This window comes from Saccopteryx bilineata, chromosome 1 (assembly GCF_036850765.1).
Source record: "Saccopteryx bilineata isolate mSacBil1 chromosome 1, mSacBil1_pri_phased_curated, whole genome shotgun sequence".
In the NCBI taxonomy this organism is placed as follows: Eukaryota; Metazoa; Chordata; class Mammalia; order Chiroptera; family Emballonuridae; genus Saccopteryx; species Saccopteryx bilineata.
The window spans coordinates 12,918,223-12,936,620 of record NC_089490.1 but is presented as its reverse complement, the minus strand read 5'-3'; the positions used below and the strand labels follow the sequence as shown (position 1 = coordinate 12,936,620).

General features: G+C 47.5%; 3 protein-coding genes across 10 annotated transcripts in view; 1 reads left to right on the top strand and 2 right to left on the bottom strand.

Moving 5' to 3' along the window:
• The window catches only part of ANKS1A (ankyrin repeat and sterile alpha motif domain containing 1A), a 188,024-nt gene extending 182,184 nt beyond the window's left edge, over positions 1-5,840 (bottom strand). For all 6 annotated transcript variants that reach the window (XM_066280963.1, XM_066281035.1, XM_066281191.1 and 3 more), the window contains exon 1: positions 5,533-5,840. In XM_066280963.1, the coding sequence (XP_066137060.1) occupies positions 5,533-5,726 (194 nt within the window). In that variant the 5' untranslated portion in view covers positions 5,727-5,840. The remainder of the gene's footprint in view (positions 1-5,532) is intronic.
• Positions 5,841-5,947: 107 nt separating this feature from the next.
• TAF11 (TATA-box binding protein associated factor 11) lies at positions 5,948-13,267 on the top strand. Its single transcript, XM_066280844.1, has 6 exons — positions 5,948-6,146; positions 6,655-7,371; positions 9,396-9,544; positions 11,298-11,385; positions 11,713-11,809; positions 12,666-13,267. Exons 2-6 carry the CDS (start codon positions 7,201-7,203, stop codon positions 12,794-12,796), a joined length of 636 nt encoding a protein of 211 aa, XP_066136941.1. The 5' UTR covers positions 5,948-6,146; positions 6,655-7,200; the 3' UTR covers positions 12,797-13,267.
• Positions 13,268-13,490: 223 nt separating this feature from the next.
• Positions 13,491-18,398, bottom strand: part of BLTP3A (bridge-like lipid transfer protein family member 3A) — a 69,509-nt gene continuing 64,601 nt past the window's right edge. For 2 of the 3 annotated variants that reach the window (XM_066280734.1, XM_066280606.1), the window contains exon 21: positions 13,491-18,358. In XM_066280734.1, coding sequence (XP_066136831.1) covers positions 18,233-18,358 — 126 coding nt within the window. In that variant the 3' untranslated portion in view covers positions 13,491-18,232. The remainder of the gene's footprint in view (positions 18,359-18,398) is intronic. The other variant, XR_010731950.1, reaches the window with a different exon arrangement.

The window sequence follows — 18,398 nt, the reverse complement described above, 5'->3', positions numbered from 1 at the left end:
AGCGTCTGACCCATTTTCTAAGAAAGAGTGGTGTGATGTGAAAGTACCAGAATTCGAGCAGCCTAAATTGCATTTTAGAGTTGGTCTCAAGGGCCGTGTTTTTGAAACAAGCCCAGCTAACCTGCAGACTTATGAAGGTGCATTTAGGAAATTCAAGCCAATGGCTGCGGGTGCTCAGGGCAACAGCCGCCTGAGGAACTTCCATTGCTAGATCTTACCCGTAACAACATGCGCTCCATGGTCAAAAATGACGGACCACATCTAAAGCTCGTACTGGTGTAAAGTCTACCAGTGGTTATTTGTTTTGTCTATTCTGTGTTGGTTTTACTAAAAAACAAAACAAAACAAAAAAAAAAAACGCAACAGTCAGATTTGGAAGACCTCTTATGCTCAGCATCAACAGATCTGCCAGACCCAAAGGAAGGTGATGGAAATCATTGACCCAAGAGGCACAGACACATCCTTTGAAAGAAGCGGTCAATAAACTGATCCCAGATAGCACTGGAAAAGGCTTGCCAGCCTATGTATCCGCTCCATGATGTCTTTGTTAGAAAAGTCAAAACGCCGAAGCCGCCCAGGTTTGAACTGGGAAAATTCGTGCAGTTTCACAGTGACAGGAGCAGTTCTGGAAAAGTCTCTGGGGACAAGACAGGTGCTAAAGCTGAACAAAGTGATGGGCAGGAGCCTCCAGTCTAAGAATCTGTTTAAAATTCAGACTTAAGGCCCTGGCTGGTTGGCTCAGTGGTAGAGCATCAGCCCAGTGTGTGGAAGTCCCGGGTTCAATTCCCAGTCAGGGCACATAGGAGAAGCACCCACCTGCTTCTCCACCCTTTCCCCTTCTCCTTTCTCTCTGTCTCTCTCTTCCCCTCCCACAGCCAAGGCTCCATTGGAGCAAAGTTAACCCGGGCGCTGAGAATGGCTCCATGGCCTCCACCTCGGGCGCTAGAATGGCTCCAGTTGCAAAGGTGCAACGCCCCAGATGGACAGAGCATCGCCCCCTGGTGGGCATGCCAGGTGGATCCCGGTCAGGCGCATACGGGAGTCTGTCTCTGCCTCCCCGCTTCTCACTTCAGAAATGAAAAAAAAAAATCAGACATAATGGTGACAAATAAAAAAGTCCTATTTGTGAAAAACAAAAATTAATACAGTGCTTGTCAAAGCTACGGATGGAAGGCATGCATCTCTTGCTCAACAATTTGACAACAGACATTATATAAAGTCAAATCGTGGTCTCCAGAGCCTCTATAGGACCAGACATGTTAAACAGCAATGCTTTCTATGTAATCTACTGCTTGTCCTTTTAAGTAACAATAATTATATTTGAATCATTTTGTATAGAAAACTAAAATGTTTTTCCTGCTTTCATTAATAAACTATAGTGAACATAATTTAACCTTTACTTGATGGCCAAGACTCATAATAAGCAGTAATTATAGCACTAAGCTATATAGTTCAGTGGTGCTTGAGGCCGTGCCAGGTGTACAGGGTTATATACATCCATGTTAATAGTCTCAAATTACTGGAGGGGAGGAGGGGCTCGATTTTCATTGCTTTTCCTGTTTCTTATTTTGTCCATCACGCAGACATGTCAACCTACCATAAACGCTGTAAGGGGACAGACCACATATTGGGAGAGGGACCAACTAATTTTTTCCCTTTAATTGTAAGAGAAAGTTTCTTTAGAGAGTTGCCTAGGTAGGAAAGAGAGCCAACTGGTTTGTGTGGGCCCAGGAAACAGGTCACAGAAGCAGAAGAAGGGCCCTTGGAGCTCAAGAGAGACAGAAAGGCAAAGGTAACAGGCCTGGGGTGGGGGGGAGGTAGAGGTGTGGGTGTGCTTCCAAGAGGGGGCAGTGCCAGGACTGACTCATGCTGATAGAGCACCCACTATCCACCTGGTCTGAGATAAACTCCGCAGTGCGTCCCGCAATCCCAGCCACCGGCCTGGCACCAAGCAGACGAGGGATAAATATTTGTTTGGTAAGTGAATGGCATTAATGTGCCTGTCTCAGCAGGTCCTCTCCCTTATTTACTGTTTCTAATTTGTTTGGGAAACAGATAGCCAAGTATAAAAGAACACATTTAAAATGCCTGGCACAGTACTAGGCACTGAGCAGGTGCAGCGCGGCAAACACTGAGTGCGCCGAACTGAACCGAGCATGGCTGCAGCGAGCGCTTACAACGTGCCAGGCCCCGTCCTAAGTTTCTTACACACACTGCTGAGACAAGACCTAGAAGGCAGGCAATATTATCCCCCTCTTTAAAATGTATCGATTTTAGAGGAGGGGAGAGAAAGAAATCGATTTCTTGTTCCACGTATTTATGCATTTATTGGTTGACTCTTGTATGTGCCCTGACCTGGGGATCAAACTCACAACCTTCGTGAATCAGGATGATGCTCTAACCAAGTGAGCTACCTGGCCAGGTCAAACCCCCTCTTCACAAGGTTGAGCAATTGGTATCAAGTCAGTGGTGGCCGTGGAACATGAATCCAGGCAGTCTGACTCCAGAACAAGCGGCCTGGAGCATAGTTCTGCACTGCTTCTGAGTGTACAGTACATGATGAGGTCAGAGGACATGAAGTTTATAACAACTGTTTTTCAAATCTGGAAGTCTTCTTTCTTTGCTGACTTTCTGACTCCCGGGTGTGTTCTCAATGGTGCGGGTCACTATGTGCTAACATTATACTGACAGGCCGAAGCAATCCATTGTTAAAGCTGGGCAAGCAAAGGATCAGAGGACAAGCTACAGATGATGGGCTCCAAAGCAGCAGGCGCTTAAGAGGTCGGTGTGGATTAAGGTCATTAGGGAGGGCTAAAAGTTCAGACCTAAGCCCACGCAATGTAAGAGGAAAGGGGATAGGGTGAACGAGGGAGCATTCTGTAGCTTAATAGTAAGCACTAAGCTCTTATGGAATGGGGAGAGGGTCATAAATAGATGACTAGATGAACAGATGAATAAATAAACGAAAAGACAAACACATGTGTGGTTTGGAACATTTCTATCCACTGCAGCTGTAAGCTCCTATTCTGGTCACTCAAATGGCTGAACAAACATAGACTGGGCTGGCAGTACCAGTGGGGGTAGGTTATGGGAGCTAATGCCAAGGCCACATCTGAACTAGGATTCCACAGCTCCTGTTAAATAACCCAGGGTCTCTGAGGTGGAGAGTGTGGGCAGGGTGGACCATCCTCTACTATTTCCAAATCTCAAAAGGCAGGACCTGCTGACCTAGGGATTATTTAAATGAGCGGGCTCATTTGCTCAGAAGTCGTTCACTAGGTTGAACAGAGTCACCTCTAATTAATGACACACCTAGTGCCTGGAGATCCTCCCTGCCCCAAGGAGTCTGGGAGGAGAGGCTGGCTCTCTGGTTATCTATCTCTACAAAGACACAGGAGCAAGTAGGAGTCAGCTCTCTTACGCAAGAGAATGAAAACACCACCATCCACACTTTATGACAGACTGGTCACATTATATTAGCATGAGACCCGAAGGAAAAACATCGTGCTCAACAAGGATTTCCTAGGCTTGCTTAACCACACAGCAGTTAAATCCTCAGCAAAACTGCAGCAGTCTCTGAGTGAGAGCACTACGAGTAACTGGACCTGTACTCAAAGGCAGGAGGTGTGCACAGTTTCTCACAATGCATGAGAACTTCTGTAGTCTTTCTCTCATCTCTCAAACATCAGAAGCAAAGAACTATCCAAGTAATTCAGGTAAGATTCAAAACTCAGTTCACGCATTCGAAGCACATTTACTCAGCCCTGGCCAGATGGCTCAGCTGCTCAGAGCTTCGTTCTGAAGAGCAGAGGTTGCCAGTTCAATCCCAAGTCAGGGCACATACAGGAACAAATTGATGTTCCTGTCTGTCTGTCTGTCTGTCTCCCCCATACATGCACAGTATAATCAATTTTATGAAGTATTTACCCAACACCTGTGAGTTGTTGGGCAACAACTCAAGGGCTGGGAATATAAATATAAGAAAGACTAAGTTACTCTGAAGGATGGACGTGGACCCACCCATCATTATTTCCCTTTATAGTGCCCAACAACTCAAGGCTCCAGAGAGGAAGTTCTTCTTGTGTCCCACTAACACCAAATAAGTCTCCTTTCCCACTTCTGTGCCTCTCTCATCAGGGTGTGCCCACCTGGAACACTCGAAGTTCATCTACCCAAATCCTTCCCTCCTCCACAGCCTGCTGAAGTCCCCCTCCTCCTGGAAGCCCTGATGGCCATCTCATCCCAAAGTGAGGTCTCATTTCTCTGAACTAACAAATACCGTAAGTACCACCATCTCGGTCTATTTAGAAATTTATCATCCTCTGATACTTTTATTTATTCAACAAAACTGGGTACCGATTGTGTGACAGCATTGTTCTAGGGGCTGGAGAAACTGCAGCAAACAAGAGCGGTGTTTGCCTCCCCAAAAGAAGTCCTAAGGAAGAGTTCTTTTATACTGCTTTTAAAATCTTCCTGTACAGAGCTGGGTTCCTATTCAGGGCTTAGTGCCTAACAATTCATCGGAGCCTTGGGCTTCCTTGGTCCCAGTTCACCCAAATTAGAGTTATACAAACTAATGGGGAACAAAAGCAAACCAAGCTGTTTCTAAATGAACTTCCACTTCTTAAAAACCTCAAAAGAACAAGGAAGGAAAAGAAAACAGGCTATGAAAATGTTGCTGAACCAACACATTTTACACGACAATCCCCCCTCCAAGCTGCACAAAAGTGATCTTTTTCTTGCAATCCTTACAGCTCAAGTTCAAGTGTTTATTTTAATAACAGACCTTGGAGACATTTAAAGCACTCCTGAGTTTCCTAAACAAGTCTTTCTAAAGCTTTATTTCTTGATGAATAAACCCCCTAATGAATCCTGCATATGCCCCTTAACAGACTGACTAATCCTATTAATCCACCGAGGTTCACTACGAGGAACTAGCATTTAGCTTCAAGCCCAAGGGGCAGGGTGTCACAGAAGACCATTTTGAAGGTGGTAATAAGTCCAGAGACAGTTTTAACATAAACAACAAAAGCCAGGTCCTGCAGAGCCCAGTGGAAGGTTCCAAGTTCCCAAAAGAAGGGAATCAAGAGAATTTTCTCCAGAGGGGCCGCGAGATTCTGCAAGGCGTGGCAGTTTAAGCAGGGAGGTGAAAAAGACGAAAAACATACATATATATATATATACACACACACACACACACACACACACACACACACACACACACACACAGTGGCTTGTTAGATACGACAGCACCCTACAGCGGGCGAGGGTGAAGCCGGCTGTGCCTGCCATGCGGCAGAGGTGGCCACCTGGGCACTCCCACCATTCTTCATAGCCTGGTCAGGAGGCGAGACGAGGAGAGCTACGCGCCTCTCGGACCCGCACCAGCGTCCCCCATCCCGTGGGCTGCCGGCCCTGACCTCGGGGCACCCCGACACCCACCCCGTCCGGGGTTCAGGACCTCGAGCTCTCTCTAGGGACCCAAGAGACCTTGGTCCCCAGGCGGTTCCCCGGCGCCAGCGCGCCACCCACCTGAGCAGACTGGAGAGGGGATGGCTGGAAGAGCCGAGGCCGCCGCCGCCACCGCCGCCGCCCCCGGAACCGCCACCACCGCCGCCGCCGCCGCCCCCGAAGCCGGAGGAGAGCCGCTTCCCGGACAGCAGCTTCTCCACAGCCGGGAGGTGCCCGGTGCGGGCCGCCTCCAGCAGCTCCTGCTCCTTCCCCATCCCCAGGGCCACTGCCCCCAGGACGCCCTTCCCGGGGCCGCAGCCGAGCCTGCTCGGGCTCCCAAACTTTCCGTCTCCGGGCAACGCACCCCCCAAAACCTGCCGGGGACACCACCCCCCTCCCCCCCGCCTTCCCCCCAACCAGCGCGTCACTTCCGGGATCCGGCGTCACGCGTCACCGCGCCCCCTCGCCCCGCCCCCTGCCCACCTAGTTGGGCGGGACTCGGCCGGCGGCGCAGGTGGCCGTGCCGGACGCGGAGTGGGCTTCGCTGCGCCGAGCTTGACCTTCAGTAGCGAGGCGACACCGCGGTGTGGGCAACGGCTGAGCAGGCGGAAGGGAACAAACGGGGGTCACCTGGGTCCGCCTCCCGAAGTGCGCTCCTGCCCAAAGGTTTGGGAGCCCACAGGACAGTAAATACGGTAATTCATCCAGGCCGTGTAGAAACAAAGAGAGAACTATGGTAACGCGCACCTACATTTCCTAGTCCATGCTTTCAGCTCGCATACATTTAAAAATGTAATGGGTGTGGGGAGCCAGCGATACGGAGGTGAATAAAATGTCTCCTTCCGTACCTCCATGACGGAAGAGAGGAAATTTTCAAAATGAAATATCTTCACTTCCTCATGCTCCCAATCCCTTAAATGGCTCCTAAAATTAAAGTCGAAGGATAGATTGCCCCCCCCCAGCCCCGGCCGGATTTGTTTCTCCTTTGTTTTTGATGAGACTAACCCGACTACCATGAAAACTCAGGTTTGTGAAACCAACCCCCACCCTGAGTGCTGGTGAAATGGAAAAGTCACTTAATTGGGTATAAACTATGTTTTGTTTCTGGTACTGGCGCTATTCCTAGGCTAAAGTGGGCGCTCAATGGCTGCGCAGTGAATAGATGGATCAATTCCGCTCAAGCTGTATGACTTTTCTTGTAAGGTGCTCGCGGGTCAGACGGGAGACGCTGGTAGTTCAGTGAAAGCACGGGCCAGATGAACTGTGCGAGGCCGAGTCCCTGCATGGACGTTAGCCAGGAAGCCGCATCCCACGCCACGCGCGTGCCACGGAACTGCGTTTTTTCCTGTCTTCCCCCCCCCCCCCGCACCCCCTACTTGACTGAGGAAAGCTGGTTAAGGCAGGAGTTCATTGACGATGCGATTTTAGAAAGACGGGAAGAAAAAAAGAAGTCCTTGGAAACAACGCAGCACTCCTTTACAAGGGCTAGTTTGCCTGGATGGTAAAAATCCACAAACAGACGTCGGCACCCTCAATTTTCCCTCTCCCCCACCGCCACCAAATCAGAGCTAACGCGGAGCCTTGAGGCCCTCCGCGCGCGCCGCAAATTGGCCCTCCGAGGAGCGGTAGGCGTGATGTCATCGCGGCGCGACGGCAGGAAGTACGCCTCCGGGTTGCAGTGCGGCGCGCGGTCCCGAGCCCTCGGCGTGTGGACATCGCTGCCATCTCCGCTCCTTTCTTTTCGCCGCGATGGAGAACGCCTGCGAATCGCCCACGGACAAAGGTGGAGAGACAGGGACGTCCGACGAGACGGCTGCTGCTCCCACGGGCTCCGGGGCCCCGGACGCGGACGGAATCCCTGAGGAAACTGACGGGGACGCAGAGGGGGACTTGAAAGAAGCTGCGGCTGAGGAAGGCGAGGTAGGGAGGGAGGTGTTGATAATTCCCGCTCAAGAGGATTCCCCCTGGGCCTGCAGTCGCGGAGGCGGGTCGGGGGTAGGGGGGAGGCAAAACTCTATAGTGCTGGTTCGGTTCCAGAGACCTCAGCATGGGTTAGTATTTTTAACCCCTGCTGTTTTAATCCCTTGGCTGTTAAAGCTACTTGTAAGAGAATTTTAAACAGCATCTTGGTTTTCCTGGTGAGGAAATTGGGATCCGACGTCACGCCGAGAGTGCCAGAGCTCTATAGAATCCCATTCACCTCGTAGTGGGCGGGGGTTCTTTTAGGTGTTGCTTCAGCAGAACTTTGTGATTAGAGGCTGCAGAGAGACGGAGGGAGTTACTGGTTTAATCACCTGCTTACCCTCTTGGGACATTAACGAACTGCTACCAGTGAGCTGGGTGCTCATGTCCAAGGGTCTCTCTGTGACATAAACACACCAAACCCGTCAATTGTGCCGCGCCAAAAGCTCCGCAGTGTTGCCTCTTGGAGCGTCAGTCAGGGGACCAGAACCTCTGTTCTCTGGGTTCAATTTCTAGAGATAGCGTCTTGGGTTCTTACAGCTATAAGGAAGGGACTTGCGATCGTGGAAGGACATAAGATTAGAAGGAAGCAGCCTTTCAGAGCATCAAGTTGCATCAAATTATATAAAGTAAGAACTTTTAGAGAAAGAACAAGGTGAGGAAAATTTTAAGAAGGAACCTTTGAAACATCTCAAGGACTGGAAAGATTTGAAGACTATTTAGCATAGTCCAATACAGAGCTCACTAAATACAGAAATTAGCACCCAACAGAAGATATATTTTTTATGCTTTTGAAACACCTTTAAATTTTATCCTAGCCTGACCTGTAGTGGCACAGTGGATAAAGCATTGACCTGAAACTCTGAAGTCACCGGTTTGAAACCTCTGACTTGCCTGGTGAAGGCACGAATGGAAGTTGATGCTTCCTGCTCTTCCCCCTTGTTTCTTTCTTCCCCTCTCTAAAATGAATAAATTTTAAAGTTTTTAATTAATGTAAAATCGACCATATACCTGACCACACAGAAAAAAATTCTTAACAGTAGAAAGCATAACCACATTCTATTAGTACAGTGCAATAAACTTGAAATTAACAAAAAGTTCCTTCCTTCATTCCCCACCCCTCAAAAAATGAACACCTGAACATTTTAAACTGTTTTCTAAGTAGCCCTTAGATTAAAATTAACAAAGGTGGGAGGAGCTCAATTAAATGCTCCAAATTCAAAGAAGCAGTTTTGTTGAGAAAATGCCTCCTTTTTAATACTCTTCCCACATGGAATCAGCATAACTGAAGAGGACTAGAGATTTAGAGGCAGAAGAGCTGGCTGGATGGAAAGGACTTTTCTGACATCCCCTCTAAAGAGTGAGGTTAGAAGACTGGGCTCAGCAAGAGAGAGGTTTTCATAGTCCTTGGCATTTTATTGCCTTTATAAACAGATACTGGACCTATAATCATAGCTCAGCTGGAAAACTGGACTTGGAGCTGTAAACTTCTTTAAGAGAGAGAGTCTACCTCCACTCAGTGGTACAGCCAGTGCCTGGAACCATAATGCTACTGAATAAATGGATTTGTTGTGTTGTAATGAGAATGATGTCTTCTTACCTTGCCCAAGTCTGGAAAGTAGGCCAAATATATAAAAGTGGTTGTTTTTTTTTTTGAGAGAGAGAGAGGCAGGAACATAGAGCTGCTCCTGTATATGCCCAGACTAGGGACTCGAACGGGCAACCTCGGTGCTGGGGGATGACGCTGGAACCAACCAAGCTATCCGACCGGAGCTTAATTTTTTTGGTTTTAAAGAGAGAGAGAAAGGCAGAGAGGGGGAGGGTTAAGGGAAACATTCATTTGTTGTCCCACTCAGTCGTACACTCATTGGTTGCTTCCCGTGTGTGTGCTGACCGGGGATTGAACCCTCAACCTTGTTTCCGGACAACACTCCTAACTGAGCTAACCGGTCAGGGCAGAAGTGTTTCTTTCATCTTCTCAGCTCAAGAGTCAGGACATCTCAGATTTAACAGCAGTTGAAAGGGAAGACCCGTCATTACTCACTCCTGCTGCCAAAAAACTGAAAATAGAGACCAAAGAAAAGAAAGAGAAGAAGCAGAAAGTGGATGAAGATGAGATTCAGAAGATGCAGTAAGTGGCTTTCTGCCCAATTGCCGAGCTTCCCCCATTGCACGGCTCTGACCTGACTCTACAAAGTTCATTTCTTTTTCTTGACCTTGAATTTTAATTTTTATAAACTCAAAAGAAAATAAAGCCATTGATACAGTGGCATATCATAGAAAATATAAGTAAAAAAAAAAAAGATCATCTTACCACCAATATAAACACTTAATGTTTTGATGTTGTTCTCCAAGATATTTTCTACACATATTCAGGGGTGGGCAAAAGTAGGTTTACAGTTGTGAGTACACAAATCAGTTTATTCTTGTATTATTATTTATTGGTTATTGTGTTACAACTGCACTTTTGCTCACCCCTGCATATCTGTAAAATAATTTAAATTTTCAAAGATGTTAAATACTATTTGTAACCCTTTTATTTCACGTTAAATACTGTAAATGTGTTTCATGTCAATAACTGTAGATCTAGGCCTTAATTTCCTTCAGAATGGAAGGAAATAGCTTCATTATGTTTTCTGATTGTAAAAGAAGTATGGCCTCATTGCAAATAATTCAGAGAATACAGATAAAAACAGAAGAAATAATTACTTACAATTCCACCACTCAGAGTTTACCCAGGGTATATACCTTTCCAAATTTTATGTTTAATATACCTTGCTAAATATTTTCAGGTCAGCAAATTATGCCCGTAAATCATCATTTTTAGTGGCTATACTGTTCCTTTGTGTAGACGACCCACAATTTAACCAGTCCCTGTAGCTACTCCAGTGTTTTGGACATGATGAGGAGGATCTTGAGCACATCTTTACACACTTATCCATTTGCTTCCTACAGTGAATTAGAAGTGTAGTTGCTGATTCAAACAGTATGATGTTTTCAAAGGGTTTTCATACATATTTCTAAATTCTTCTCCAAAAAAGGTTTGTTCCACCTTCACTCTAAGCCAGCACTGAGTTCATCTTCCCATTCTCCTCAGCACCATTCTTTTCAATACTTGTCAGTCTGCCTTACGAAAAAATGTTATCTTGTCTGACCTGTGGTGGCGCAGTGGATAAAGTGTCAACCTGGAACACTGAGGTCGCCAGTTCAAAACCCTGGGCGTGCCTGGTCAAGGCACATATGGGAGTTGATGCTTCCTGTTCCTCCCCCCCCCTCCTCTATCTCTATCCTTTTCTAAAATAAATAAAGTGGTATTTCATCTTAGTTTATTAATTTCTTTAATGAAAGTTAATTCTTTTTCCTCTATATTTATTGGCCGTTGGTGTTTTTGTAAGCTTTCTGTATCTGTCCTTTGCTTATTTTCTAAAATTGGCATGGCCGTCCTTTTATTTGAAAGAATTAATTCCTACAGAGTATTAACCCTTTTTCCGTATATTTTACAAATACTTTCCTCAATCCGTTAATGTTGAAAACTACTGGTTTGAGTGTGAACTTATACTTTAAATTTTTACCGAGACGTATATAGTAAGATAGCATTACAGGGAGAGAGCCTAGTGCTGCGAGCACAACCTACATAGTGCGATGCAGTGACTGACGTTAAGTTTCTGTTCTTAATGGAGTAAGAATGGAAGTTCTGTTTCCCTTATTGTCACATTCCTGAGAAGTGGAAATACTTTTATCTTCATTCCTCATGAACACTAAACCTAACACTATTAACCCCTGGAGAATTCATTTTCTAATTGCGAGTTGATTTTATTGGTGTAATACTATATCTTAAGCATTCCTTCTTATACGTGAACTTAATCACCTGAATCTTTGTCTAGAATCCTGGTTTCGTCTTTTTCTGAGGAGCAGCTGAACCGCTACGAAATGTATCGCCGGTCAGCTTTCCCCAAGGCGGCCATTAAACGGGTAAGAACGGCCCTCGCCCTCCCTGCATCAGCTCTGAGCACTGAACGGCTTGAGTGGTGTCCACTGGCATTTGGAAATGAGGTCTTAGGCAAGTGGGTGGGCCATTTAGGCAGGGAAATGGAAAGAGCATGCCCCTCGACAGTCTGACCAGTGAGCAGTTTTGCTGCGCAGGGTAGTGTCTCAACAAACAGAAAGAAGCCTGGCTCAGTCGTCTCAGTTCCAGCGTCCCATCTTTCGTAAACGCTTTCCCAGTGCCAAGCTTGTGTGGGCACTTGTTTCTAGAGCCAGTCCCTGGTGACCTTCACCTGTCTCTGTCCTTCTTCCCAGCTGATCCAGTCCATCACTGGCACCTCTGTGTCTCAGAATGTCGTCATTGCCATGTCTGGGATTTCCAAGGTTTTTGTCGGGGAAGTGGTGGAAGAAGGTGAGTGGTGTGAGGGCAAGGCGTGGATTGAACCCGTCATGACCTCATTTTCAAGGCTGTCTATTCTGAGGCGCCTGTAGTGCTTTCCCCTGACGCTAGTAAGTTGGCCAAGGGGGGAACCTTTGTATTCAGGAGAGTATATGACCGTTTTTTTCCTTCCAAGTTTCCACACTGGGAGTCAGGAAGTATCTAGGAAATGTCCCTACCTGGTTCCTGTCCTCAGCACGGGGCGACAGGAGACTTTGTATTTTTCTCCAGTGAACTTTGCTTGTTTCTGCTGCCAAAAGTAAACACACCAGAGCAGCAGCCGCTGGGACCGACTAGGGTGGTGTGTGGGGTTATCCTGATGCCGTGACCCTTGGGAACTGCCCCCCACATCCACCCAGTACAGAACTTGCTACTGCCCACTGCTCATCTCTAGCTGGTGACATGTTTTATATGTTTAGGCAGAAGATATCTTTTTTTTTTTTTAATTTATTTATTTATTCATTTTTAGAGAGGAGAGAGAGGAGAGAGAGAGAGAGAAGGGGGGGAGGAGCTGGAAGCATCAACTCCCATATGTGCCTTGACCAGGCAAGCCCAAGGTTTCGAACCGGCGACCTCAGTATTTCCAGGTCGACGCTTTATCCACTGTGCCACCACAGGTCAGGCAGAAGATATCTTTTTAATTGTTGCCTATGATAAAGGCTGTTTACTAAAGCTGACATGATACATTTTATAGCAGTCTCTTAAAAAGAGAAAATGTCTTGATTTATTTCTTTAGCAAGCTTTAGAGGAGTTAATGAAAATTACAGGACTCGCAAGGATTGTGAATGAGGTCTGATTAATAATGGCACTTTCTCCTTGCCCCGTCTAGCCCTGGATGTGTGTGAGAAGTGGGGAGAAATGCCACCACTACAGCCCAAGCACATGAGGGAGGCTGTCCGGAGGTTAAAGTCAAAGGGGCAAATACCCAACTCGAAGCACAAAAAAATCATCTTCTTCTAAGAGAAAAAAGCCTGGACGGGCCTGGCTCTGGAGGACGTGCCGCTTCCAGACTTCGGGTGCTGGTGGTGCTTTGGCAGCTGCCCGTGGTTTTAATGTGTTTCTCAGATCCCTGTTCATCAGGCATGCAGCCTGTTTCATACTTGCCTTGACTAAACATTGGGACCTCATGGCGTTCTGAGGCACTTGCCTGTCTCGGCTAGCCGGAAGGGGCACACGGGCCTCACGCAGCTTCTGGACAGGGAGCTGCTTTCAGAGAGAACCTTCCCCAGAGTCCTTTGATGGTTTCACACTGGAGCCTGAAGTGGCTATGTCTTAGGTTGTTTCTTACATGTGGTTTGAAGTAGCTGGAACAAGCAGAAACCTCTGACTTCCGATACCTGAACACGAAGGAGTGGGGGGATAGTTGGTTCCTGGAAACGTGGAAGATTTTCCCCATGGTTTTGGTGAGCATTAAACTGTTTTTCAATTTGTCGTGTGTGTATTCATCTTCTAACTGGTTGGAATGGGGAGAAGGCTCATCGTTCTTTTCTTGGTGTCAGAGTAAAATTGGTCTTGGGTGTTTTGTGAAAATTTGAGCCCTTCCCACTTCTGCTAGAGCTTTTAAAATTTAACCACATAAAAGAATAAAGCACTTAAAAACAATGTAAAAGCCCGTAGATTTCAGATTTCTTATAAACACACAAACCACAACCAATACTGTTGAATACGTTTAATTTGCCTTTTCCGGGTGGTTCACAGAACCAGTGCCCTCGAGGTTGGGTTAGATATTGCAGCGTTAACATTTCCCAGTACTGACCAGGACTCCAGCTCATTGGATACATTCTCATTTTCCTCAAATAGAGGGGATGGAGTGACCTTTATGACAGTGATTAGCAGTAATAAGGCTACAGTATTAATTGGCAATCCCCAAGAATCCTTTCCTCTCATGTTCAGTGTCCCACAGAGGAGGGCTTTGAAGCTGTTCTTTCAAAGCTTTCCTGAGCTTGTCCTAGTCAGGATTCCAGTTCTGTTTAGCACCCTGAGTTGCGGAAAGGGCTTGGACTCACAAAGTTGGGCAAATCTGACTTTCAGTATTCCATGTCATGGCTTTAAACATGTCCTTCGCCAATGGAGGAGACCCCAGTGCGCATTCCAGAGGAATGCTGTTAAGACTCAGGCTATATTTTGAACAAAACTAACGAACTGGGGTGTGAGGGTGAGGACAAACCGAAAAACAGCTCGAACAGGAATTTTTTAATCAAGTTATAGGAACTACATCTACTGCAATTTGAGATACTGGCTAAGACTGAAACTTACAAATAACAAGGGAGAAAGTTCACATCCGGAGCCTGGCCGCTGAGCAAAACCTCACAGTTGAAGACTATTTAGGAGTGTTTCACCTGTGTCTGTCATAAGAGATAGGGGAAGTAATCCCCATTTGACAACAGCTACTACCCATGCCTGCCCAGAGGTGAACAGGAATATTACCTAGTCTGGCGGGTGGGCAGAGCCGTAGTCCTCGGTCAAAGGACAGCACAACAAACCCGAGTCTCTGGAAACGCTTGGTAATGACCACAGTGAATCACGAGCAACGGCATGGCTTTTGTAGTTCTCAAGTGACCGGAAGTCAGCCTACTAGCTTGTGCAGCAGTGTTCAGTTATTTCGTTTTGTGTTATTGTAACTCACTTCAGAAGTTTAGGTAAATATTAAATAAAGAAGGGGAAACTCCAGCCCTTGGTGTAAGGTTTGGAATGGGAAGTTCCCGTGTCACTCCAGCAATACTTCAAACTACCCCCTTGCCACCTCCCTCCTGGAACTAAGGGAGCCTAATGTCAATGCTTAAGTGGAACATTTGAGTTACAGGGTATGTGAGGGGTGGAGTTCACACCTTGTATATTCCGTACACGGGAACCATTCCTTTTAGAATCGTGAGAAAGGATACATAAGACTGAGGCTCATGGCAAAGTCAGGGTCAGATTAAATACATAGCAAAAAGCAGCCAACAACACAGGAATAGAATCCATGCCTTCGGTCTTAAGTCAAAGGAACCAGTTCATTATTCCAGTGAGTTGCAAACACAATTTGAGACAGATAACCATCCCTGCAGCCCAGCTAAGAGAGTGAAGCCAGTCCACATGCACTAAAGCCTGTCTCCAGTATGTCCTTGTAAACAGGAAAGCTGGACAGCCCTGGACGACAGACACGGCAAATGTCTCAGCGGAAATGGCGGTGTGCAGTGGCCGAGTGTTCCAGGCAGAGGTGCTCAGCATTCCAGACGTTGTCTTGAGGTATGGTTATTTCTTGTTCACAGTCTTCGAGCTCCAAGGCAGAAATCGTAAGCAGACCAAAGGAGCTGACAGTACTATTTTTTCCTAACTTTTGTTTGTTTACATTTATCCTGAGGATAACCAACCAGTTCACATTTCTTCATTATGAAAAAAGCATTCCTTCTCCCATTGAAAACAAGTATGACATTATTATGCAAGATGGTTTTTACTGAAGTTCCATGAGACAAATGACCCCCTTTCCACATTTCCTGAGGGAAGATTTCAAGACACAATGGCCAAAGCTGCCACATGATGGAAGTCAGAAATGCAGGGCTCCATGTCACACGGACAAGAGCTCCTGAGAGCCAAGAAAGCTGACTGGGCTCCAGCTGGTCAAGGGGTTAGTACCAGCTTGGTACCGCCCAGGGTTGTTCCTGCGGCCTTACCCCAGGCGCAGGCGTCGGGAAGGTGCACCAGGCAGTGCTGGTAAGACGTGTGCTTGGCACAGAGAGATGCCCGAGGGATGTGATGGCTCGGGGAGGAGAGGAAGGGTGGCACTGAAGTTCCATGTTCTAGCTCCGGGAGTCCCTTCTTCCCTTCCAAGGACAGTAGAAATGCCACACTGGAGGGGACCGGTGGCCCACTCTGTCACCATTCTGCCTCTGAAGGAAGCGCTGAGGGGGAACGTGTGAAGGGCTGCAGTCAGCCTCTCAGATGTGCTTCGCCAAGTTGCCCTGTGGTCGCGAGTCCTCTGGGAGGCCTAAAGCACCCTCACAAGGACCGTCCCCCCAGCCCCAGCGCACCCGTGTGGTTTCCGCTGGCACCAGCTCCTGGACAGTGAGCTCCCTGAACTGCTGGAGCACCACGAGAAGCATCTGCCTTTCCCAAAGGCTACGCGGTAGAGTCCTAGAGCTGGGGTTTCAGGACCTGAACGCGTCCTCCTCTTGACCGGCTATCTGATCAGACACTACCCTCAGCTTTCGTTGTTCAGATAGGAGCCACCATTTTAAAGGCGTGTCCCCATCTAGGTGTCTTCGCCCTCTGGTACTGTCTGCTGTTCCCTGGACCTGTATTTTGTAAGTAAGGCCACCGAGCTGCACATGTAATCTAAGCCACGACCGCGGCTGAGTGTGGTCTGTATTCTGTGTTGTTGCCAGCGTGCCCTCGCTGATGATGCAGCCGGGCTCATGACCACAGCAGCACACTGACCCGTCCCCTCTCAGCACTGCTGTGGTGGCTGCCGACCGAGCTGTGGCCGCCTCACCTCCCGCTGATCTGCCCGGACCTCACCTGTCACTCTCCTGAGTGTCTGCGGTGTGGCCTCTGGAGCCCTTCTGCAGTTTTGCTTTCTTTGTTTTAGGTGTCTTCTAGTTTACCTTCAGGGCCTAGAAGCAGTGGCCTGTGATAGCACTGCAATCCCCTACTCTCAGGCTGTTTATAGAAGTCTTCTCTAAGGTGAAACCAAACATCCACCAGTAGGAAACTTCCCCTGTTAACACTCTCTCCTGAAAGATGCTGCTTCTCCAGTGCCCAGGTTGTCTCCTAAGCATGACCAACTACTCCCACAATCTCACAGTACCTGGTGCTTTAAAAGAACTTAACAAAAGTTCTTTGATAAAAGTCTGAACAAATTAAAAATTACATCCTGTTCCATCTTGAACACGTTTCCTTTACACTCAAACAGCTATTAATACAAGTCAGGCGTGATTTCCCACAGAGAAACCCTTTCATCTTTCCTTCACTGGGTCCCGTGTAAGACTTGACTGACTCTACTCAATCACTGCTTTACCATCTTGCCAATTCAAGGTGAGTTAGCTGATGAATTTCTGTCCGATCAACACAGATTGAAGCATACAAAACTACAGATGAAGGTAGAGTGTTAGGGAAGAGGTAGGTAGGTAGGAAAAAAAGGAGGAGGAAATTGTACTGTTATGGGGGAGAGGCAAAACCTAGCTAGGTTGAAGGGTACTTTTTTTTTAAACTTAAGTCAAAATCACATGATTTTAAAAAGCCACAGGGGTAGAGGGGGCGAGACACAACAGATTTAGATGTTTACGTCACAGTTTAAAACACTTTCAGCTCCCAAACCAAGAGCTAAGGAAAGTGCTGGCAGAAAGTTAGTGTTGGGGACAGAGACTTATCGGGGCGACAGGAAATCAGCTCAGACGCAGCCGTGGAGAGGCAAGCCTCTGGGTGGGCTCAGGGGCTCACAATGAGGCTCCCCCACTGACACCTTTGAGGTCGTGCCTCCAACCTAGCTCAGAGTGAATTTTCTGTTGATTTTCAGAGAGAGAGGGGAACAAAAGGAGAGAGGGAAGAGGGGAGGAGGGTGGGAAGGAGGAAAGGAGTCATGGATTTGTTGTCCCACTTATTTAAGTGTCGATTCTGCACATACCCTGACCAGGATCACGCCTGCAACTTTGGCATATTGGGACAACACTCTAACCAACGGAGCCACCCGGCCAGGGTGTGAATCTTTTCTTCTTGACTTAAATTTCAGACAAACTGTGTTACAGAAGGAAAAGATGATACAACTGAGCCACTCCTGTTGTTTACTCCGTACCACAGCGTCACAATGATGAAAGCATGACGAAGGCCACTTAACCCTGAAAAACCTGATTGTGCTATCAACAAAGATGCTAAAAGCTGGGTTCCCTTTCCGTAAAAGGTAGGGCCCCCTTCTCCCTTATTCTTGTGCCTCTCCAGGTTCCCGCCTTGCTGGCTGTTTCCTGTTCTATTCCACTGTGCGGCCCGAGCTCAGGACAAGGACTGCTCAGGTCGCTACAGGAAGCTCTGGGACACGGAATCTTTGGTGGCTCTGTGGGTGACTAGGGAGGTGAGTCCTTTCCCTTGTTCACACTGGCTGTGGAGGAACAAATGTCTCTGTCATGAAACCAGGTGGTGAAATGGCCCTACAGTGTGGAGAAGGTTCCACCTAGTGTGCAGAGGACCAAAAGGCAGGACGAGAGGCTCAGCCACTCACAAAGCTACCCCCAATTTCCTGGACACTGTCATGCTTTGCCCTCTCTGCCATCTACGTTAGAACAGCTCCCAGAACAGAGTGTTAAGCACGGCCCGGTCCCTCCAGTGCCCTGAGCCTACTTCGTCAACACGGGAAGGTGCCGTCTGTCACAGGGGCGCTGTTGACGGTGGGCTCCTCTCCTCGGCGCAGAGGCTGAGCCACTGCTATCAGAGCTCGAAGAGGGGATTATATTTCCTAATCTCCTGCAGAAGTTTTTCTTTATCCTGGTTGGCATTAGCCAGTGCTTGTTTAGTTTCTGTAAGTTCCTTTTGTAGGGTGGGCAGGTCTTTCACCTGAGGAACAATAAGTAATTCACAGTTAATAAGGTAACAA